Raw genomic sequence first — 25,326 nt, forward strand, 5'->3', positions numbered from 1 at the left:
CCTCAGGAAAATGAATAAGTTATATGAGGATATGGCGGACAGAGTTACTCATGTGGAGGAAAGGACAGGAAGACTTGAGGATGATTTGAATAAATGGCAGGCATTCAAGGAAGCACAAGAGAAGGTAGTGGAGGACGTTCAGTGGAAGCTGGAGGATTTTGAGAACCGCCAAAGGCGAAATAACATCAGATTGTTAGGGGTGGCGGAAGGGGTTGAAGGGCAGGCTGTACAGGCTTTTGTTGTCACCTTGTTGAAGGGGGCCTTTCCTGAATTGAGTACATGGGATTGGGAGAAGGAGGTGCAGCGAGCACATCGATTTCCCCTGACCCAAAGAAAAGCTTATGTACCAGCTCAATCTGATAGACCCAGAGCAATCCTTGTCTATGTGGGTAATTATCTCCTTAGACAGGAAGTCATGGATAAGGCAAGACTTGAGGCCAGACGTTTGTTTGACGGTACTACATTCTTCGCTCGCCCAGACTTCTGTCACACTACTGTAGAAAGGAGATGACGGCTAAGGCAGTTGATTCCTCCATTTCAGGGTCTGGGTTGTGAGGCCTACTTGCTTTGTCCAACGCGCCTTAAAGTGCTAATTAAGGGGCAAGTCAGAATGTTCTTTTCCGAGGTGAAAGCCCAATTGTACTTAACAGAATTAAGGGAGCTGAAGGGAAAATGAGCACTTAGCTTTGTGATGTAGGTATTAATTGGGCAATTAATGCAACGCTGTAACAGGTTTTTCTTTCAGTACATGTGCTTTATGAATATATTAATATAGAATAAGCACATTACCGGATATAAGGAGAGGGGGGGTTGCGGCATACTGCGGGCTCAAGCTGTCACACATAGGCCATGTTTGACCTATTTGCCTGTAAGGGAGGGGGGAAGGCTCTGACGCGGGGGATTTGGTGGGGTTTTGGAGGGGTAGGGGGCACAGCACAGTTTGGTATCTGGGAAATGGCAATGAACATGTGAGCTGGAAACAAAGTAACTTGATTAATATAAGGAAATTGGAAACTCAGAATGTATAAAGAGAAACTTGTTGGATATTTGGTTGGGACAGCAATTTGATGTGTCTTAATGAATATACGAATAATGTCCTTAAATGTATGTGGGCTAAATGACCGTCTTAAAAGACAACGCGTCTCAGCAGCCTTAAGAGCAATGCGAGTAGATTTCGTATGTCTTCAAGAGACGCATATTGAAGGGAGAAAGAGGGCTATTTGTTGGAGCAATTGGGGTTTCATTTGGTAGCATACTCTAAACAGGGGGCCAAAACTAGAGGGGTGGCTATACTCTCCAGGAGAAATGATGTATTGGTTAGGAAAAAGCTGGAAGATCAATGGGGAAGATGGGTATTAGCAGAGTGTATGATTAATGGTGAATGGGTTACGGTGGGGTCAATTTATGGTTCAACTGAAGATGAGCCAGACATATTTGAATTTTAGACTTGGAGTTAGCTTCATGGCATGTACCCATTATTCTCTGTGGACATTTCAACATAAATGGGACAGGGGGACTGGGTTTCGAACCAGGAGATTGTTATCTGGGCCGGAAAAAAAGAACGTGTCGAGCGATTCTTAGCATGGCTCGGAATAACTCCTTAGTAGATCTTTGGGCAAAGTTGAAACCTAAAGACCCTGGTAGCACTTATTACTCCGCCCCACACAAGATTTGTGTTAGGCTTGACTATTTTTTTATTTCTAATGGTCTATTGGCAAGAAGTCAGATTGAGAAACTACCAAGGGTTATTTCTGATCACACCCCGATAATTTTAACTTTAGAAATTACGAATATGACTAGGCATGAACGTACATGGACTTTTGAGAGGGGATTGTTAAAAAACGAAGAATATGTCCAACACATGAAGGAATGGATAAAAGGGTTTTGGTAAATTAATAGAGGTAGTGCCTCTTCTGGGGTTATCTGGGACGCTTTTAAGGCGGGTATTCGTGGTGAGACATTGAGCTTTAGCCCATATAGTCAAGGGCAGGAGCAAGTAAGATCCCAAAAATTGGCTAAAGCAGTAACAGATGCTGAAGAAGAATTGTCCTTAGCAATTATATCAAGGGCACCTTTGGATCAGGCACTTCTTAACGTTGCAAAGGCGAAAGCAGAAGCTGAGGATAGTATAGCTCTTAAAGCAGCTGCCATCTTTCTCGCAAAAAGGGAGCAATGCCATGAATAAAGCGAACGTGTCGGGTATACATTAGCGGTTCGCACAAGGCAGAAAGTAGCATTAGGGGAGGTTAAAGAGATCTCGGATGGTAAGGGAGGGATACTCACAGACTCAGACGGGATTCGAGAGGTATTCAGGCAGTTTTATGCTTTATTATATAATGAAGATCAACCAAAGGACCTCTCGGATATACACGGGTATTATAGGGACATATCATCTGATGAGGATAGGGACGAGTTGGATGCACCTCTATCTCCTGATGAGATTCTGATGGCTCTGAATAGTCTCCCGTCAGGTAAAGCTGCGGGACCTGATCAGATTCCTATTGAATTTTATAAAGCCCTCCAGGGCACAATTTCTCTAGATCTGAAATACACAGTACAGCAGGCCCAGATAGTAACTTCGGTTCCGAATTCCTGGGTAGGTGCAGATATAGTAATTATTTTGAAGATGGGGAAACCATCTAGAGAACCGGGATCCTATAGACCGATAACCTTGATGAATTCTGATGACAACATTTTTTCCAAGGCTATGGCTCTTAAGTTTGTAAGTAAACTTGTTAGTTTTACCCAGCACAGATTTATTCCTGGAAGAGGTACCATGCAACATATGCGGAGGGTTATTACTCTTTTTGATGCCATGGAAGTCCTAGGAGACCCTATGGCAGTTATGTTACTGGATGCCGAAAAGGCATTTGATCGGGTCTCCTGGGACTACCTTTGGGCAACTTTAGCATGGTCGGGTATTGGAGAGAGATTCTTCAGGGCTATTCAGGCTTTATATATTGCTCCGACAACTCGTATTCGAGTGAATGGGGGATATACGGCGGCTCTGCAAATTAAAAGGGGTACGAGGCAGGGCTGCCTGTGCTCGCCATTACTTTTTGCGCTCTATATCGATCCCTTACTTCGTAAATTGGAAGCAAATAACAGGATTTTTCCTCTAATAGCCCAAGGCGTGGAATGTAAAATATTGGCGTACGCCGATGATGTTGCTATTGTTACTCCACGACTTGTTGATGCCGTGGTCGAGGTTGAGCTGGAAGCCTTGACTTTTGGTCAAGTGTCAGGATATGCATTAAATGGTCCTAAAACACAGATAATTAAGAACGAGTGGGCGGTGTGCAGTGACACGCGAGTAGTGGACTCGGGGTCTATCTTGGGATTAATATTTCAGCAGATTTGGACCAAATTGTGGATATGAATATTGAACCTATCATGGCCAAAGCTAAAAAAGACTTGGATAGGATGCATAATCTTCATTTATCTATAGTAGGGCGCTGTAATGTAATTTAAATGGTTTTATTACCTAAGTTTCTCAACCTCTTTAGGTCAATCCCACTTATATTTCAGGCAAAATGGTTTTCATTGTTAGAACAGATGATTAACAGATTCATATGGGCACATGGGAAAACCAGAAGGGCTCTACGTTATATGGTACTGCCCAGGGACAGAGGAGGCTGGGCCGTCCCTGATTTTAAACTGTATTATTGGGCGGCAGCCTTTCAGTATATGACTGGGCTATTGGGAGGAGTTGTGACTGATCCAGAGGTTAAACTAGGGTCTATAGATATTTACTCGTTATTGCTTGGTGGGAAGGCAGAGAATTGTTTTTTAGAGTATACAGACCCTAGCTACAGCATCCGCCGCTGCGCTTATTACTTGGTTGGCCACCAGTCCGCCTTCCTGGAGGATTTCCGTGAAGTCCTGCCTGTCCTCCCTAGGCAATTTCTCCACGAATCTGGCCAGGGAATCCCATAGGGAACGATCATACCTCACCAGCAGGGCTGAAGCGCTAGCGACCTTCATGTGCGAGGCAGAGGTGTTGCACATTCTCCTGCCGTAGGAGTCCATCAGCTTGCTGTCCTTCTCAGGGGGGACAGAAGCAGATACTGAGGCTGAGTGAGACTTCATGGCCGCCGCCACTATCACCGAATCCGCTGGCGGGTCCGCCCTCAAGAATAAAGGGTCCTCGGTCGGAGCCTTGTACCTCTTTGCTATTCTCGAGGGGACCGAGCCCGCTGTAGCCGGTGTAAGGAACGTGGCCATCGCTGGTTCTAACAATCCTGGCACCAACGGGAGTAGAGGTCTGGGAGCTGTCAAAGATCACAGAAGTGGGTGCCTGAGGGACGTGCAGTGCGATGTTCAACTTCTGCGCCCCTCTACCCAGGACGTCCGAGAAAGTTATAATGTCATCCACCGGGGACACTCGCGATGGAGGTGTGGATGAAAAAGTAGGAGAGTAGTCCCGGACTGAGGATCTTGTGGATGAAGTCCCAGTGGACGACCTGGTGCGTCGCCTCTTGTGGGAACGTTCGCTATGGTGAGCCCTTGATCCTGATCTGCGCTTGGACGGAGATCTTGGACGTTTGGCGCGGTGCGACGGTCCCTGGAACGAGACCGGCGTGGTGAAATTAGCCTTGGATCCCTCTGAGGCGATTTACTCCTGCGCGGTGGGGAATACATGCGGGAGTAGTCCGATCCCGGACTCCGACATGCGCCAGCGCCCACATCTCGTAACCAGCGCGGTGACAGTCCAAACCGCTCTGGAGCCTCGGGTGATCCTTCCGGAGATATTTGCACGATGTGCAGTCCCGGAGATGATGACTGTTCTCCTGGGGACCTCTCCGCGGGCGGTCCAGTTTTCGCCCTCGACGTCGAATCCCTTGACGTCGACGACGTCTGCGTCACCATCGGCAAGTGTGAGGTATGCCGTTCTGGTCTCGACGGCGGTCTCGACGCCGATCGCGGAGACCTCGACGTCGATCTCCTCTTCTCTAGCACCTGACGTCGGCTAGATGACCTCGACGTCGGCCGTGTCTTCGACGTCGACCTCTCTCGACGTCGACTGGGCGACTTCGACGTCGACCTCTCCTGCCGTCGACCAAGCGACTTCGACGTCGACCTCTCTCGACGTCGACTGGGCGACTTTGACCTCTCTCGACGTCGACTGGGCGACTTCGACGTCGACCTCTCTCGACGTCGATGTGGTGATCTTGACGTCGATCTTCCTCTCGACGTCGACCTTCTATGTCGCCGAGTGGGGTAACCATCGACGGCGACCGGCCCACTCGTGGCGGAATGTACGTCGCCGCATCTCTCGACGTCGACCCCCTCGAGGGTGGCGGAGAGTGTCTCGACGTCGACGGAAACCTCGACGTCGACGGAGACAGTCCAGATGTCACCAGACTAGCAGCCTTCGAGCCCGAAGGGCCGCCTCTTGACGCCGACTTACTTTTGCGCGGCGGAGACTCTTGATGGTGGGATGAATCCCTCGACGCCGAAGTTCTCTGCCTTTTCGCCGGCATCCTCGACGTCGACGGCGAACCTCTTGGACTCCTGGTCTTTTTGGTACCCGGGGGGCTGGTATGTCGTCTTGATGAGGAATGCTCGCCTTCACAACGGCTTCGTTCCTTCTCCAGTCTTGCATGCAGTTTAATGCGCTCTCTTTCCCTCAGAGTGCGCTTTGAGAACTTCTGGCAGTGGGGACACTGGTCAGGATCGTGTTTTGATGGTAAACACACAATACACACCGAGTGTGGATCCGCCAGTGCCATTTTATTACCACAAGAAGGGCATTTCCTAAATAAAGGAGACATTCTGACTGGAAAAAATTGGAAAATTCACTGGAAACCAGCAGAATTAGCCCTTAAAAGCCAGAAAACGTCGAAAAAAGCTTGAAAAAGCTGTAATTCAAAATTTCAGTCAAAAAACTGAAGAGCTCAAGCTCCAGGATCCTCACAGAAGGAGCCGGAAAAAAGAACTGGCCCAACTGCCACCTGTAGTGCATCATGGGAGCAGGGGGTCACGGGCAGGCCTTAAAGGCACGGTCCCCCTACTCTAATGCCTTAAAGGCAGGGTGTCAGTTTTCTTGGTTTATTGATACTCTACTGCAGCCTACTGGCGAATGCCTACAATTACATGTTGCTTTATGGCAATAAAGCAGTGCTGTGTTATAATTTGCCTGATGCTTCCTTTTTTCCTTACGGGTTACGGGGGCACTACTATGCAAAAATATGTAATTTACAGCATTGCCATGTTTTGAACATTATTAGGCTGCATTTATATGTTTTCACATATGTATATATATATGTATATATATGTATTTTCTATATGCTCCGGGATCCCGCACATGGGCGGGGATTATTCATAGATTATGACTATTGATGAGTATCCCCTGGATGAGAATTACACCCTTCCGGGAGAAATATTTGCGGATGCTGTCTTTGCAGAATGGGGGCGACGTGGAGTTGGGAAATTAGGGGACCTGATGGGCCCCAATGGAATCTGTCAGTTTTCAGAATTGCAGGGGGCTTATGGTATCGATGAGGATTTTTTTTTAATATTTACAAGTTAGGAGTTTCTTGGTAAATAAAAAGGGTGGGCCTGCTGGTTTTGGGAAAAATAAAATGTTGTATGTTATCGATGGTAGTGCAGATTGCACTATTCGCAGGTTTTATGCTGAGCTGATCACAATCCGAGAGGATGATCTTGGTAAATATGAAAATAAGTGGGCTGTCAAACTTGGGCTAGGTCAAGATTGTTTCCAATTGTCGTTAGAGCTAGGATGTCCTATATTATGTTCAGCGGCGCTACAGGCTCAACATTATAAAACAATCTATTTATTGTACCACACGCCAGCAAGGATTGCGCAGTGGGGAGGAACAACGGGTATTAAATGCCCTTGCTGCGATAGTTTAGACGCTGAAATAGTACATATCATTGCTCTTTGTACACATTTAAAGTTATTACATAGGGCTATAGGATCCTTTTTAGAGGGATCCCTGGGAATTAAGATGTCTCTTACACCGTCCATAATATTATTAGGGGTGAATAGTGAGGATATGCAAGTCAATTCAAATTATTTTATTTTTACGGCTATGTCCGTTCATTCGCATGTGTATCGCAACTACTTGGTTAGACAAACTCCCACCAACATTCCAGCAGTGGTTAGCTAGATTGCTTTCTATACATAATTTAGACAAGGGGATATTTGCAAGGAAGGGTAGAAGGGGGAGAAGATTAGGGCTACGTATATGGGAACCCATCCTTAGTTGGAGGGAAAAATAATTCTAGGGATTGTTTTGATTATCTCCCTCAATCCTTATTGTTTTAGTTGTAATTTTGCTCACATTACAGTTTATCTATGTATTTCTGTTTATGTACGTTTCCCAGATGAGTTATTGTTTTCTGTATGGTTATCCTTTATTTTGCTGTGTTCGGGGGGGAAAAAATGAAAAAACCCAATAAAAATATTTTTAAAAATAAATTTAAAAAAAGTAAATACAGCCATTATCGTGGAGTGTCTCCATTTAATCCTCTTTAGGCTGAACCCAAAATTGGGGTATGTAGCCTCTGAGGGGAGATAGATTTTTAAGGGTCACTCTTCAGTAACACACTAGGAACTGGGAACAATTGTCCAAGACTTCACAGCCACTGGACAAGGATCAATGATCAGTGAAGAGGGTTTTTAACCTTCAGATTTAGGTGGGGTTGCACCTGGTACTGGGTGCTTGCTCAACCAGCAAATCTTATAGGGCTCCTAGGCCATTTAAGTGTCTAGGAGCAGTCATGGAGGGCAGGACTAATGCCAGGTCAACTCCTCCATACCCCATATATGTTTTAAAAGAGGAGACCGAAGAGACACCAGAAACATTAGAGGTAAAATTGATCCCTTTTACTCAAGCAAGCTAGGTGGCGGGCGGATGCGCAGTGTTTGAGAGAATGGAAGGAGATACTGTTAACATTTGGGCCCTTATGACTATAATGGTTTCAGAATGGAGTTCTAGGACACCATGGTATAACCTGCAAGGCCAGGCACAATCAAATTTGCCTAAAAAGAGATAGCCCTACTAAGCCAGGTGGGAACGTTGTGCTTCAATGGTTATTTATTACATGAAGGCCCTGAGAAATTTCAATGGGTGATTAGTCTACAAGCATTTCAAAATGGAAAGGACTCAGCTGTTGATTAGATCTCTGAAGACAAAACAATTGGTTGGTCAGAGTGGACATAAAGAATGCGTGTCTGTTACTGCCTGTTTATGGCCCCTCATTAAAGAGTACTCCAGGTCTCATGGAGAGAGCAGAGGAATATCACCCATTCAGGCTATATTTCAGGCCAGCTATACTACCGGCCTCTGTAGAGGATCAATATTTTGCACCTTCAAAAGTGTCTGCTATATTCCAAGGAGATTTGTCTCTGGGAGAATGCCAAATGGAGATCGATTGCTGGCTAGACCACATGGAACCTTGGAATTAATTGGGTGACCTTTGGGACCACCGCAGAGGTGTTCATGGAGTGAGATGGCAACAGACTGAGCTGGGTTACTCGTTGGCAGTCCTGTCTTATGAAGGAAGGTGATCCGTAGACTAATTACTACTTCATATAAACTACCTCGCGCTCTAGGCAGGATACTTTGACATCTGCACCATTTCAAAGGGTAAAGTACAGTGTTGTCTTCTCCTCATAATGGACAATGTCTTTGTGGTCTACGATGTCAGCCACCTGAGAGGAATTTCAAGACCTCTGCTGAGCCTGCTTCCCTGTCCATGAGTTGGAACCTCCTGACTACTGCCCTGTTTGCTTCCTGACTCAACATGCAGATCCCAATTATTTCAGCTAGATGCTACAGGTGTCAATGCGTTCTTTCAAGAGTGGATCAACTGCAGTTGTCCTTTATTCATAATAATGTGAGTGGGAGCTCTGATCAGGAGCAAGCTGGCAGGTCTAGTACTGGTGACTGATACGCAGGACACAGGCATTTATGAGTTTTTATTTTTATTTTTTATTTATTTGTCCAGGTACCAAGAACAATATACAATTTACATCTTACAATCCCATTCGACGAACAGTGATACATAATAGTTTATACAAAATAATATAGCTCTGTAATCAACATACTTAGATCTTATTATCTGAGCAAAGTATTATAAATAAGAATCCCTCCATCTCTTTAATGGAGCCTGTGAGAAGTTGGCCTGATATGTAGTGCTCACTATTCTAGTGATCACTGTGTATCATTCCAAACGACCCTTATTGATGATTGGTTGTAAGTCAACCTTGTAGACCAGCTATCCTAGTAGCGTGGACAAGAGCAGTCTTCAGGCTAAACTCTAGAGGGCGTGTTAAGCCAGCTGTTTACCATCACATATACCCCTTGAACACCAAGTGAAAGGACACCACACGAGTTGCTATAAAAATAAAGGATATTTATTTATAACAAGACTACCCTGGCTCTTTATGAGTCAGGGAGCTAAGCACAATACAAAACTCTTGAGAAAATACTTCTAGTTGCACAATTTACCCAAATGCCCGAAGGGCACGAAACCATTTACACTGCAAGTGGAATGGGAGATGTTAGAGAGTCTGAAGTTACTGATTCCGGAGGAATCCGATCAGTTGGACTAAACGGAAAAGGAGCTGGACACTTGTAGAGTGAACCTACGATGGAGCACCGAAATGCTCGAGTTACCTAGCCCAGAGGCTGCGGCTGCGTGGGGTTCAGCAAGATGTCGGGAGTCATCGTTGTAGTCTCGGGAGCCTGAAAGAAGAAGTTGCTGGCAGGCGACCAGTGTCGATGTTCAGAGAGATCCAAGCCTGGATCGGTGATGAAGGAAACCTGAAAGCAGAGGGGACTCAGTTCTCAACCGCTAGCCAGTGATTGGGTGGGCACCAGGATGGTACCGGATGAAGTCACCTCGACCAGGTGAGTGGGTGACGTCGGACTCGGCTGTTCCTCGGACCAGGAGGCGCGGCGGTGACCAGGATGGAGGGCGAGCTGTCCCACGAAGGTGTCTGCTGTCGATGATGCTGGGCCCAGGAGTGGGGCAGCAGGTTTTAGCAGAGGCAAGCCCACGCGGTGGAGTCAAGATGGCGTCTGGAGTGGACCAGGAGGGTCCGGGGTACTCCTCTGTTGAAGGGGAGCAAGGGCCAGTCTGGAGCAACCAGACCAGCGATGAAAAACTGTCGTGGTGCGTCGTGAAGAGGGCCACTAGCCGACGGCGAGTGGCCGGACAACGCGGTGAGCAGCAAAGGAGCAGAAGGGCCCCCACGCAGATCTCGTGGATGCTGGGGAGGCAGACTTCGGTGCTGGAGCGGCTCAGGGTTAGGGCTTCTCAAACCCTAGGTGCACTCACTCGAGGGTCCCTCGGTGGTCGTGCTAGATAAGCGTTGTGCAGGTTCTGAAGATGGCCGGTCCCGCAGGTCTCGTCACACCCACGAATCTCAGCTGGGCTGACGATGTAGGTAGAGGTCAGAGATGGCGGGGAATCCGGGTCTCGTCGAGCTGGGCAGTCTTGATCCGTAGGAGAGACGTACAGCAAACCGCAAGCGCTTAGGTGGTGCCTGCTGGTGCAGGGTGGCTACTCCTTAGCCACAAGGGAGAGTCTTCAGAAAAAGTCAAGAGTTCCTTTCGTGGAAAGTAGTTCAAGATTCAGAATTATCCAATTTGGGAAGGGGACTCGCTCCTACCTTTATTCTAGGAAAAGGGGCTGGCCCGTGACTAGGTCCTGCCTATGGGTGGGACCAGGAGGGGGGTGGTTACACCCCTATCCTTTGTCCGGCTTCGCCCCAGCTCAGGGGCTGGGGTGCCCCCGAAACTGGTTTGAGCCGGGCTATGCACAGTTAGCACCGGGGTGCCACTTGCAATCACCTTCCTTTCAGCCCTGCCTACCTGGGATACACAAACCCTGTCTGGGATGGTGCTAACACCGCCCTCGACAGGAAACCCTTTGTCCAAGCTCCCCTCGCTGGAAGGTCTCCCAGCAGCAGGAGGTCAGACTTGTGTCTGGTGGCAGCATCCATTTTGTGATGCTGAGGCTTGAGTCAACTTTAACCGGGGTTCAAGGTTACTTCCATGTTGTGTCCCTCTAGAAGGGTGGAATGCTAACCCCGTCGCCAGAATTGGCGAGGGGTTCGTATTCCAATTCGTATGACACCTTACTCGACATGTTTGGGTGATGCGATGCCAAAGTTAGCAAATAACCGCGAGGATTATAATGCACTTTAAGGTAGATGGCACGCGTCACCATGGAACAGCTATTAGGACTTGGTTCCGCAAGCCGTCGACGGGCTCAGCTCGCGCCAGAGCACCATCTCACATGATTCCCAGCACTCTGCCTTCAGGATTGATAAGGCCTGCCATAGGAGTGACTGATAGGAATCCATGTGTCCATTTTAGGGTTAGGTATAGGAATACTACACCTACAGCAACGGGTGATTACACCACCTTGCCCCAGCTGTCGTGCAGCCAGTTGTGTCAGATTTGGGTGGCCATCCAGGGGTGGCATAATACATGCTGCAGCCCCTGGTAGGCCCTGGGTACACCGATGCCCTGGATACCCGTGGTATGCTGATACAGGGACTGATAAGGCGGCCCAGTTCCAATTAGTGGATGCACCTAATGTACATGTGTGTTAATCTCGAGAGAGAACAGCTAGGCTGTGGGTCTGATTGGCAGGCCCACAGCCAGGGAAAGTCGTAAACCAATGAAGCAAAAGCAAAAAATCGGGGTGATCATAGGATTGCAGACCCTACTCTCCTACATGACCCCCCCCCCAAACTTTGGGACAATAAGCTAACCTTGACCAGGTGAGTCTTCTTGCTCTAAGTGGAAATACCTGGAGAGCCCATCTGCATTGCCATGATCAGTGCCAGGTCTATGCTCCACTGTGAAGTCCATCCCCTGTAGGGAAATGGACCACCTAAGTAGTTTGGGGTTTTCACCCTTCATTTGATTTAGCCACAAGAGGGGCTTATGGTCGGTCTGAATCTTGAAGTGAGTGCCAAACAAGTATGGCCTCAACTTCTTCAGGGCCCAAACCACAGCAAAGGCCTCCCTCTCAATAGCTGACCAATTCTTCTCTCTGGGGGTCAGCCTCCTGCTAATAAAAGCTATGGGCTGGTCATGACCATCAAAATTCAGCTGAGATAGAACAGCTCCCACACCCAACTCCGAAGCGTCTGTTTGGACAATGAATGTTTTGGAGCAGTCTGGACTCTTTAGGATAGGTGCTGTGCACATGGCCTGCTTTAGGTCATCGAATGCCTTTTGACAGCTTGCTGTCCACTGAACTTTTTTTGGCATCTTTTTACTTGTCAGATCGTTTAGCGGGGTCACCATGGATCCATAATTTCTGACAAATTTCCGGTAATAACCAGTCAGGCCCAAGAAAGCTCGAACCTGAGTCTGGGTGGTTGGAGGAGCCCAGTCCTGGATGGCCTGTATCTTGCTCTCCAATGGCTGAACCTGGCCTCCACCTACAAGGTGGCCCAGGTATACAACCTGTGTCTGCCCTATCTGGCACTTAGTGGCCTTGATAGTGAGGCCTGCCTTTTGCAGAGCCTCTAACACTTTCCTCAGGTGGACCAGGTGATCCTCCCAGGTGGAGCTAAAGACAGCGATATCGTCCAGATATGCCGCACAGAAGTCGTCCAACCCAGTGAGAACTTGATTCACCAGCCTTTGGAAGGTGGCAGGTGCATTTTTCAAACCAAAGGGCATTACCACGAACTGATAATGCCCACCCGGGGTAGAAAATGCGGTTTTGGGCTTGGCCTCCTCAGCTAACCTGATTTGCCAATACCCAGCTGTCAGGTCAAATGTACTTAAGTAGTTGGCCGAAGCCAACGGTCTATAAGTTCATCTGCTCTTGGTATTGGGTGGGCGTCAGTCTTAGTGACTGCATTGAGGCCTCTGTAGTCTATGCAAAACCTCATTTCTTTCTTACCGCCCTGGGTGTGAGGTTTTGGCACGAGAACTACTGGACTAGCCCAGGGGCTGTCCGAGGGCTCAATGACTCCCAGCTCCAACATTTTCTGCACCTCTGTCTTGATGCAGTCTCTGACATGATCAGGCTGTCGATAGATTTTACTCTTTACGGGCAGACTGTCCCCAGTGTCGACCTCATGGGTACACCAATTGGTCTGACTGGGTGTCAGAGAGAACATATGTCGGAAGGATTGAAGAACCTGTTTACAATCCTTTTGTTGATGTCCAGAGAGGCTGCCACAAAAGACAACACCATCTACTGACCCATCGTCAGGGTTCTGAGAGAGCAGGTCCGGGAGAGGGTCACTCTCCTCCTCCTGTCCCTCATCTGTGGCCATGAGCAAGCCCATGCCCTCCCTGTCGACATATGCCTTGAGCCTGTTTACATGGAGCACCCTGTGGGGGCTCCACGGAGTTCCCAGGTCTACCAAGTAGGTGACCTCTCCCTTTTGCTCAATGATCGTGTGGGGCCCAGACCATTTGTCTTTGAGTGCTGCTGGGGCCACTGGCTCCAGCACCCACACCTTCTGTCCAGGCTGATACACAGTCAGGACAGCCTTTTGGTCGTGCCAAGCTTTTTGTAATTCTTGGCTCGCCTCAAGGTTTTTAGATGCCTTTTCCATGTACTCAGCCATCCGCGAGCGGAGACCGAGCACATAGTCCACAATGTTTGATGCCGGCTTTCTGAGAGGTCTCTCCCATCCTTCCTTTACCAAACAAAGGGGTCCCCTTACAGGATGTCCGAACAGAAGTTCAAAAGGGCTGTAGCCAACCCCCTTCTGCGGGACCTCTCTGTAGGCGAACAAGAGGCAGGGTATCAGGACATCCCATCTCCGCCGAAGCTTTTCAGGTAGTCCATGAATCATCCCTTTCAGGGTCCTGTTGAATCTCTCAACAAGCCCATTGCATTGTGGGTGATAGGGTGTGGTGAACTTGTAGTTGACACCACACTCCTTCCACATGGCAGTCAGATATCCCGACATGAAGTTTGCACCTCTGTCAGAGACAACCTCGTTAGGGAAGTCCACTCTGGAGAACACTCCAACTAGGGCTCGTGCCACAACAGGTGCTGTAGTGGTCCTAAGGGGAATAGCTTCAGGATACCTGGTGGCGTGGTCCACCACCACCAGTATAAACTTGTGCCCTGATGCTGTCTGGGGTTCCATTGGTCCGACAATGTCGATCCCCACTCGTTCAAAAGGTACCCCCACCACCGGCAGTGGTATGAGGGGGGCCTTTGTCGTGCCACCTGACTTACCACTGGCTTGGCAAGTGACACAGGAGCGACAAAACTCCTTCGTATCTTCGGACATGTGGGGCCAGTGAAAGTGTGGAACAATTCTGTCCCAAGTCTTATTCTGGCCTAAGTGACCTGCAAGGAGAATCTCGTGGGCCAAGGTAAGAAGGAAACCTCTCAGAGACAAGGGGACGACCAGCCTCCTGGTCGCGCCAGGCTTGGGGTCTCTTGCCTCGGAGTACAGGAGTCCATCGTCCCAGTACACTTTGTGGGTACCTGTGGCGTTCCCTGCAGCCTCAGCAGCAGCCTGCTGTCTGAGGGGTTCAAGTGAGGGGCAGTCTAACTGTGCCTTCCCCAGGTCTTCCCTAGAGGGTCCCCTGAGCCCAGAAACTCAACCTGACCAGGTTCAAGCTCTTTTGGCTCAGTTTCCCTCAGTTCTTTAAGGTCAGCCTCCTCAGAGACTTGATCCATGACCTGGGGCAAGGGGGAAGGCGAGGCCTTACCCTTACTGCTCCTTTTCTTGGATGGTGTCTGGTCCGTTCTTCCAGGATCCAGCACCTGTTCAGTGGGGCATCTTTTGGCCTGTGACCTGGTCACAGCAAGGACATGTGCTGGCAAGCCTAACATTTCCATGTGAGTCCTCTGCTCCACTTCTGACCATTGTGACGTTTCCAAATCATTGCCCAACAGACATTCTACGGGGAAGTCTGAACTAACCACAACTTTCTTTGGGCCACTTACCCCTCCCCAGGAGAAATCAACAACTGCCATACTGTGATTGGTAGTGACATTGCTGGCATTGGTCACTAGGTAATCGGTACCTAGCATGATCTGTCCAGGGTCCACAAAGTTAGGTGTCACCATTGTGACACTGGCACAAGTGTCCCTGTAGGCCTGAGCCACCTTTCCATTGATCAAAGGCGTCTGCCTGTATTTTCCCAAAGTATTGGGACTGTCATCAGGGGACATATCCATATCCCCTGTACAGACAAGGACGGCCTGAGTGAGCGTGCCAACTAAGTCGTCACACCCCTCAGTTCCCAAGGTTAACCCAACTAATGCCTTGGGAGGCGCACTACCACTGCTGACTGTACTAGGGGGTGCAGGTGCCTTAGGGGCTGCAGTGGCAGGAGTTTGCCCTCCTTTCTTGGTGCACTCACTAAACCAGTGAGTCTTACTTTTACAGTATTGGCACCACCTTTTTGACTGGCCTTCCTGAGTCTTCTTCTTCTGTGAAGCCTGACCCCCACCCTCTTTGGTTTGTTGGGGACCTGTCGAAGACTTCTGGTCATTTTGTTCGTTCTTGTTACTACCCTTTTGGTCTGCTTTCTTCTGACCACCCTGGTTCTGAGTCTGGTTCTGCTTGACCCTTGTTCTGACCCATCTGTCTGCCTTCTTTCCCAATTCTTGGGGAGAGGTCAGCTCCGAGTCGACAAGGTGCTGATGCAACAATTGGTTCTGACAGTTGTTTAAAATCTGTTCTCTCATAATAAGATTGTACAATCCTGTGTAATCAGTAACCTTGCTACCCAGCAACCAGCCTTCCAAAGCCTTAGTGGCACAATCGACAAAGTCAGTCCAATCCTGAGACTGAATTTTCTGGGTGTCTCTGAACAGCAACCTGTACTGCTCAGTGGTTAAGCCGAACCCATCAATCAGTGTATTTTTCAGGACTTGGTAGTTGTTAGCATCCTCAGCTCTCGTAGTGAGGAGCTTGTCTCGTCCTTTACCTTCAAAGGAGAGCCACAGTATAGCTGCCCACTGACTTGGGGGGACGCACTGGACAGTGCAGGCCCTCTCCAAAGCAGTTATCCACTTGTGGATGTCGTCCCCTTGTTTAAAGGGGGGCACTATTTTACTCAGGTGTCTAGTGTCTATACCCCTGTCTTTCTCTCTAATGAGAATGCTGCCACCAGTGGGGTCTAACCCACTCAATTTCTGCTCTCGGGCCAAGGCAAGTCTTTCTTTGGCGAGGGCAAGTTCTTCCCGCTCGATCTTCAGATTGACTTCCCTCATCTTCGCTTCGTGCTCCCTTCTCTGAGGGGACGTCATTCCTCTCTGAGAAGATGCCTGAGAGACATGTGTTCGAACAGATCTGTTAGAGCCTCTCGAGAGAGAGACCTAGCTCGTCCGTTCCCAAGGTTAAGCCTGCTTGAGCGTGGGCCCGGGGCTCCCCCAGTTCCATTCTCATGCCTGCTTAAGTTGGTCCTCGTGAGCCTGCCGACTACTACTGGACCTTTGTCTGCCTTGTCTCCTGATAATTCCTCCTCCTCTTCCTCCTCTGTATGGAGGCCGAGGTCTGGGTCACCAAGGGTTCCCTCTAAGGGGGCATGTTCCCATCTGGGTTAGAGGAGCCTACGTTAAGAGCCCTTCTAGCATCATAAGTCTCTAAGAGACCTATCAGGAATGGGACGGTAGGGTTAGAACCCTGTTTTAACTTCCTGGAGGCACACAGTTGTCTCATCTCCGTGAAGCTAAGAGCTGCATATCATGACATGACCTGTGGAGGGTCAATGACCACTAAGGGAGTCTCTGCAGACTCTCCGCGGACCGACATGCTTTCTAGTGAGGTGTAAGTGATGCACCTACCTACACTATGTGTTTCCCTACTGATCCCTTGCTAAGAGTTATAGTCAGGGTGTGCTAGTCCCTGTTTTACTATAACAGCTGGTTCAGTAGAACTCCGAGTATTCTAAGTTAAGTTATATGTACCTGGGTACTTATGTGATCTTTCAACTTGATATTCTTAGGATACGTGTATGGTAAAACAACAGCAAGCTCAAATCCCAACCGCTGCTCACCAACGTGAGAAGTTGGCCTGATATGTAGTGCTCACTATTCTAGTGATCACTGTGTATCATTCCAAACGACCCTTATTGATGATTGGTTGTAAGTCAACCTTGTAGACCAGCTATCCTAGTAGCGTGGACAAGAGCAGTCTTCAGGCTAAACTCTAGAGGGCGTGTTAAGCCAGCTGTTTACCATCACATATACCCCTTGAACACCAAGTGAAAGGACACCACACGAGTTGCTATGAAAATAAAGGATATTTATTTATAACAAGACTACCCTGGCTCTTTATGAGTCAGGGAGCTAAGCACAATACAAAACTCTTGAGAAAATACTTCTAGTTGCACAATTTACCCAAATGCCCGAAGGGCACGAAACCATTTACACTGCAAGTGGAATGGGAGATGTTAGAGAGTCTAAAGTTACTGATTCCGGAGGAATCCGATCAGTTGGACTAAACGGAAAAGGAGCTGGACACTTGTAGAGTGAACCTACGATGGAGCACCAAAATGCTCGAGTTACCTAGCCCAGAGGCTGCGGCTGCGTGGGGTTCAGCAAGATGTCGGGAGTCCTCGTTGTAGTCTCGGGAGCCTGAAAGAAGAAGTTGCTGGCAGGCGACCAGTGTCGATGTTCAGAGAGATCCAAGCCTGGATCGGTGATGAAGGAAACCTGAAAGCAGAGGGGACTCAGTTCTCAACCGCTAGCCAGTGATTGGGTGGGCACCAGGATGGTACCGGATGAAGTCACCCCGACCAGGTGAGTGGGTGACGTCAGACTCGGCTGTTCCTCAGACCAGGAGGCGCGGCGGCGACCAGGATGGAGGGCGAGCTGTCCCACGAAGGTGTCTGCTGTCGATGATGCTGGGCCCAGGAGTGGGGCAGCAGGTTTTAGCAGAGGCAAGCCCACGCGGTGGAGTCAAGATGGCGTCTGGAGTGGACCAGGAGGGTCCGGGGTACTCCTCTGTTGAAGGAGAGCAAGGGCCAGTCTGGAGCAACCAGACCAGCGATGAAAAACTGTCGTGGTGCGTCGTGAAGAAGGCCACTAGCCGACTGCGAGTGGCCGGACAACGCGGTGAGCAGCAAAGGAGCAGAAGGGCCCCCACGCAGATCTCGTGGATGCTGGGGAGGCAGACTTCGGTGCTGGAGCGGCTCAGGGTTAGGGCTTCTCAAACCCTAGGTGCACTCACTCGAGGGTCCCTCGGTGGTCGTGGTAGATAAGCGTCGTGCAGGTTCTGAAGATGGCCGGTCCCGCAGGTCTCGTCACACCCACGAATCTCAGCTGGGCTGACAATGTAGGTAGAGGTCAGAGATGGCGGGGAATCCGGGTCTCGTCGAGCTGGGCAGTCTTGATCCGTAGGAGAGACGTACAGCAAACCGCAAGCGCTTAGGTGGTGCCTGCTGGTGCAGGGTGGCTACTCCTTAGCCACAAGGGAGTGTCTTCAGAAAAAGTCAAGAGTTCCTTTCGTGGAAAGTAGTTCAAGATTCAGAATTATCCAATTTGGGAAGGGGACTCGCTCCTACCTTTATTCTAGGAAAAGGGGCTGGCCCGTGACTAGGTCCTGCCTATAGGTGGGACCAGGAGGGGGGTGGTTACACCCCTATCCTTTGTCCGGCTTCGCCCCAGCTCAGGGGCTGGGGTGCCCCCGAAACTGGTTTGAGCCGGGCTATGCACAGTGAGCACCGGGGTGCCACTTGCAATCACCTTCCTTTCAGCCCTGCCTACCTGGGATACACAAACCCTGTCTGGGATGGTGCTAACACCGCCCTCGACAGGAAACCCTTTGTCCAAGCTCCCCTAGCTGGAAGGTCTCCCAGCAGCAGGAGGTCAGACTTGTGTCTGGTGGCAGCATCCATTTTGTGATGCTGAGGCTTGAGTCAACTTTAACCGGGGTTCAAGGTTACTTCCATGTCGTGTCCCTCTAGAAGGGTGGAATGCTAACCCCGTCGCCAGAATTGGCGAGGGGTTCGTATTCCAATTCGTATGACACCTTACTCGACATGTTTGGGTGATGCGATGCCAAAGTTAGCAAATAACCGCGAGGATTATAATGCACTTTAAGGTAGATGGCACGCGTCACCATGGAACAGCTATTAGGACTTGGTTCCGCAAGCCGTCGACGGGCTCAGCTCGCGCCAGAGCACCATCTCACATGATTCCCAGCACTCTGCCTTCAGGATTGATAAGGCCTGCCATAGGAGTGACTGATAGGAATCCATGTGTCCATTTTAGGGTTAGGTATAGGAATACTACACCTACAGCAACGGGTGATTACACCACCTTGCCCCAGCTGTCGTGCAGCCAGTTGTGTCAGATTTGGGTGGCCATCCAGGGGTGGCATAATACATGCTGCAGCCCCTGGTAGGCCCTGGGTACACCGATGCCCTGGATACCCGTGGTATGCTGATACAGGGACTGATAAGGCGGCCCAGTTCCAATTAGTGGATGCACCTAATGTACATGTGTGTTAATCTCGAGAGAGAACAGCTAGGCTGTGGGTCTGATTGGCAGGCCCACAGCCAGGGAAAGTCGTAAACCAATGAAGCAAAAGCAAAAAATCGGGGTGATCATAGGATTGCAGTTCCTACTCTCCTACAGAGCCCACAAATTCTGTCCCACTTCTCTTCTTTTCCTACCCCAATAAACAAAAAGGGAAGATTCAATATTATGTATACCCAAAAGTCTTGCGAGCCACATATGAAACACCGGCGCTTGTGTGTCTTTCCAGCCCGCTGAGATAAGAAACCGAAGAACCGAGACCGAAATAAAAACAAGGGCTTCTTCTTCTTTATTCAGCCCCAACTTACTATCCGTTCCCATTATCATAAGAGTAGGGGATAAATTAATCTTAACTCCTAACAGCATCTCCAAAAATTTCTCAATTTCCCCACGAATTACATTTAATTTCACGCATTGCTGAAACATATGTACTAGATTTGCGGGCCCTTCCTGACACCCTGGACAGTTATCATTCTCCCTATTACCCCAAATAAACAATTTCGCTGGCGTAAAATACAAATTAAAAAGAGTTTTATATTGTTGGGCTCTCAAATTCGTTGAGCGAAACAGACTCATAGCTAACTGAAGTGCTCTCTCGATATCAACATCTGGGTCTCCCAATCTCGATACCCAGGCAGCTTCCATCTTTTCCAAATCATCTGGGATCACTAACAATAGAAATCTATATACTAATTTAATCTTATTACCTCCTTTTAATATATAATCCATCACTTTAATTCTGTTCCCTATAACAATCCTTGGTCTTAAAGCCATTATAGTTCTATGAATTTGCACAAACTTAAACCCTTTATTCCCTGGAATATTGTATTTTGGCTGAATATTCTTGAATCCCATCAAGACCTCCCTTTCAAAGATGTCACTTAATGTTTTAATTCCGTGATGTTCCCATAATCTCCCCATACTATCCCCGCTCAATTGCGGGAAAACCTTAGAATTCCACAATGGTGAATACCCATTAACTTTTGGTATTGATAATAATTTTCGAACTTGTTTCCATACTTGCCAAATCCCTTCAAGAGTCTTGTGTCTCATTTTTTTAAATATCTCCGCTCAGTTTTCCGCAGCAAAAGCCCCAGTGCTTCTCTGCCCAGCATAAGTACATAAATAGAGGGGGGATTTTGAGTACCAAATGATGATTCCGAAAGATTAGTGGCAGGATCAAATAGGATTGCCATCTTAGTCAGCAGACACGCCCAATAATAAAGCCTGATATTCGGCATTGCTAACCCCCCTTTTTCCCGTGGAAGGGACACGTACTTCATTGATCGTCTTATTTTGCCGTATTGCCAGATAAAATTCACAAAAATTGCTTCTATTGACCTTAATAGACTCTCATCTATAGCAAATGGGATAGAGCAAAAAAGATATAAGATCTTAGGGAACATAGTCATTTTCGCCACATTAACTCTCCCTATTATAGAAAGATGTAGAGTATCTATTCTTTTAAGGTCTGCTGTTATTGATTTCAAAAGAGGGGCAAAGTTTTCTTTTATAATCAAATCTATAGCTGAGCTAACCATAACCCCTAAATAGACTGCTGACTCAGTATATCTTATATCCTCTTTTTTAATATTGGCTGTACAAATTATCTGAGTCTTATCCTCATTTAAACGATAGCCAGATAAGCACCCAAATTCCTCCGCTATCCCTTTAAGAGCTACTAATGCCCTAATTGGCTCAGATGTAATTATTGCCAAATCGTCCGCATAAGCCAATAATTTAGTCTCCATCCTATTACACACTACTGGTTTAATATCATTGCAACCCATAATTCTGCATATCAACGGGTCTATATATAAAGCAAAAAGGATAGGTGAGCAGGGGCACCCCTGACGCGTCCCCCTGGAGATATGAATTAGTTCTGAGCTTTCACCCATTAGCTGAATTTTAGCCCTAGGGTCACAATACATGGCCTTAATAGCTTTTATTATATTAGGGCCAAAGCCCCTTTGGTCCAATATCCCCCATAAATACTTCCACGCACCACGGTCAAAGGCCTTTTCTGCGTCGAGAAGGATCATGGCCATCCTTCCCCCCAAGGCAGCCTGCACATCAAACAGAGTGATAGCTCGCCTAATATGATCAGTTGTTCCTCTGCCTGGAATAAATCCATGCTGCCACGGGGAGACTAGACCGCCAATAATCCTTCCCAACCTTTTAGCTAAAATCTTAGCATAGATCTTATTATCCGCGTTGATGAGGGATATTGGCCGGTAGGATCCAGGGTACTCTTTAGGTTTTCCTTTTTTGTGAAAGACAATAATATTTGTTTCATGCCAGGACTCCGGTATTACACCCGTGCACATTATCCCATTAAATAAATCCAACAATATTAAGGCAATTTCCTTCTGAATGCTTTTATAAACTTCTAGCGGGATGCTATCCGGTCCTGACGCCTTTCCGACTGCTAACTCCTGTTGTGCTTCCAATACCTCACCCATTTCCAGATCCTTATCTAGCTCTCCTTTATCGGCCATGCTTACCTGAGGACCACTATCCACAAATTCCGGTCTCTAGATCAATCTCTTCCTTATACAATGTCTGAAAAAAGTTTCTAAAAACTTTCAATATATCACTTGGTTCGAATAGTTCTGGTTATCTTCACATAAGTTTGAAATAATATTTTTGGTTTTCCCTTGCCTGATCCGAAGTGCCAATAATCTGCTTGCCTGTTCTCCAGTCTCATATAGTTTGCCTCTATGAGTCTGATATTCACCTGCAGCTTTCTGGGCTATCTGCTGATGAAGCTCTGCTTGGATAATAGAGATCCTCTGCCGAGTCCCCACGCCATCTTTTCCCTGGCCAATTTCCCTCATATGCTGTTCTTCTGCTTCTGTTATCTGATTAATTAATCTCACATTCTCTAGCTGATCTGCTTTCCTACGCTTAGCAGAGAAACTAATTGTTTCACCCCTCAATGCTGCCTTAAATGAGTCCCAAACATTGTTTCTGGAGGCGCTAAAATGATTAACATCAAAATAATCCTGAGTCCATTTCCTTAAATGTTCAACATAGCTAGTATCCGCTAGCAATTTCCTTTCAAAGGTCCATCTTGAGAATTTTTTTTTAAAAGTCTCACATTCATATTCCAAAATCAGAGGGCTATGATCAGACATAGTTTTCGATAATTTGTTAATATTAACTTTGTTCAATTCTGTTGCTGATACCAGAAAATAATCCAATTTTGAATATTTCTTGAAAGGACATGAGAAATATGTAAAGCCTGGATTATTGGGCTCTTTATTCCCCCATACATCTGTCAGCCCATGTGATTTAGCCAGGGAGCTAATAGCTCGCAATACCCTAGGTTTTCGCCCTACGTAAGGGTCTTGTAGATTTCATAAATATGAGGTTTTTTTTAATCAAAGCTTGACAGGTTAAACACTGTCTGCATTGCTTACAGAAGTTGCTTTCAGAAGTTAAAAACCCTGAATTCGATTTCTGTTTTTTACTAATGGTGGAATACTATCCTTGTGACTCTCATAGAAGTTGCAATTCTGAATGCTGGTGGTTTGAACTCTTAAATAGGCACGCAGTTTAGAAGCCTGACAGTGGAGTGTTTAGAAACCGTACAGTATGTGATCATGAATTACGAACACTGAGGCTCTCAGACAAGCCTTGGTTTTACCTTGTCAATCTTGCGACGGCTGTGGATGGTGCCATTGCCAATCTTTTGCTCATCTTCTTCTTCGTTATGGTAGTTTGGTGGGAGAAGGTTGTAGTCCAGTGCGTTATCAAGCTCACCAAGTTCTTTGCCAGTCCCAGACTGCAAATAATTTTTAAAAAAAAAAACTGTGACGCACTCGTATTCCTTAATGTAAATGCAATTGCAAGCAGGCTTCTAGCCATATCACATATCAAAAAGAAGAGCACGGTACACATTCCTGCACAGTGAATTGCAGAAGTAACTCTCATACAGTCATATTTAAAGAAATAAAGATGCTTACTTGTAATGGCAGTTCTCATTAATGGGTTTGTCGCATCCATAACATCTAAAGTATCCCCTCATTAGGAGCACGCTACCCGGACACCGTAACCATGATAATAATTGTAAATCAGGTTGAAGTTTGATAGCCACTATTTAACTTCTTGGTGCCATTCTTTACAACAAGCATTGGCATAGCCAATAGGTCTCGCCTTTGGGACCATATAAGTGTTTAGCCATGCAACAGTTGCGTAACTAAATACTTATAAGGTCCCAAAAGCGAGACCTATTGGCAATGCCAAGCGACCGTGCGGCCTCGAAAGTGATCGCAATCAAACATCAAAGCGGCCGTGGGGCCGAAAGTGAAAGTATTCGCGGTAAAGCGCGGCGCGTGCGCCCGCGCAAATGCACTGTAGCTCCAGGCAGGCCTGGTAGCACTTTTTGGAGCCCTTTCAATAAGTCTCGCCAGACCAGCGCATGCGCTGGGTCAGGCGAGACCTAAAAACCTCAAAACATCCTCTTATCTCATGATGCAGATACCCATGTTAAAGGCATTAAACTACTTAACCTGGGGCTGAGCTTGACTCACTGTATAAGAAATCCGGCTGAAACAAGCTGAAATATGGAACCACATGTGACATCTTGTCTGATAACAACAGAGTTGTTACATCCACAGAATAAAGGCAAACGTAAAAACCTTTCTGTGTTACCATATTGAGATTTTCTGCCCCAAAGCTTCACGCTGCAGTAGTACTGTATCTCAATTTATACTCGATTTTTCACACTCAATCACTTCAATATTTGGAAAACCATTTGATAGATGTGTTAGATGTGAAATATCCGACTGAGCTACAATACAAACAGAAGAAACATTTTCAGGTAGAGGAAATGTGCTTGAGTTTTTCAATACATTTATTGCCTTTGATAGGCAGGATATGATACCCATGATTGCCAAAAGAAGAGAATGTTGGCGTTCTTGCAAAGCTGTACTGTTTAAGCATCACAAACAGTGCTTACTTTGAGCCGGTGGGGGACACTGACATTTATTTTTGGGGACTGGCACTTATTTTTCCGCATCAGACGTACCAAGAGAAAGAGAGAGAAAAACGCACAAAGCTGAAAGGGGGAAGGAGAGAAAGATAGAACAAGCATTTGCAATGCAATAAGTCGCGCATTTTCGAGAGTTTAAGCTATTGGCATTGTAAATGACAATGCCTTTTATATATCTGTTTGATAATTAACACATAGATAAAAGGCATTGTCATGTACAATGCCAATAGTTCAAACTTTTGTAAATGCAAGACCTAATCAGAGAAGCGGCCGCCATAGTCCCGGGCTGCTCGGAAAGTTAATGCGCACATGGAGCGCTGAATGTTGCAGGAAAGCATGTTGTGCCTGCAGTAGGAGAAACTCATTAAAGAAAATAGTGCTTACAGACTAAAAAAGACATACCGTGTAACAACTGAAGTAAAAGGGCAACTCGTCATGGGAGATTACAAATGAAGACAAGGTGGTACTAAGGAGGGACTAACAGGCCTATTAACAAATCAGAAGCCAGCATTTACGAAGAGCAATGACACAAGCCAATGACAAATATGGGTGGAAGGTGGATGGGGCTTTAATTCCATACTCCAATACAGCATGCCGCAGAGCAGCGTATGCGCTGCTCAGGCTCGACATAAAAAATACGGGTTCTCAGTGACGTCTACATGCAAAAGTCTGCCAATCGTGCATCTGTTGGGGTAATGAGCAGTCGTGCTCGGGGAGAGAACCCCCATTCATGCAACTTCCATACCATACCACCCCATCAGCAGCATTCCAGACACCTCACATCCGTGTGTATACCATAAAAACCACCCCACTCAGCAGCAATCGGGTTAGCTTACATAATTGAAGACACCATGACAGATTAC

General features: G+C 47.4%; 1 protein-coding gene and 1 long non-coding RNA gene across 3 annotated transcripts in view; one reads left to right on the forward strand and one right to left on the reverse strand.

Annotated features, from left to right (window-relative positions):
- Positions 1–25,326, reverse strand: part of LOC146809490 (dickkopf-related protein 3-like) — a 1,194,695-nt gene that overhangs the window by 977,159 nt on the left and 192,210 nt on the right. Inside the window, exon 2 of the mRNA XM_085616337.1 lies at positions 23,117–23,254. Coding sequence (XP_085472463.1) covers positions 23,117–23,254 — 138 coding nt within the window. The remainder of the gene's footprint in view (positions 1–23,116; positions 23,255–25,326) is intronic.
- The window catches only part of LOC146809494 (uncharacterized), a 481,565-nt gene that overhangs the window by 143,468 nt on the left and 312,771 nt on the right, over positions 1–25,326 (forward strand). The gene's annotated exons all lie outside the window — the stretch shown is intronic.

Source organism: Triturus cristatus, chromosome 7, assembly GCF_964204655.1.
Source record: "Triturus cristatus chromosome 7, aTriCri1.1, whole genome shotgun sequence".
Classification (NCBI taxonomy): Eukaryota; Metazoa; Chordata; class Amphibia; order Caudata; family Salamandridae; genus Triturus; species Triturus cristatus.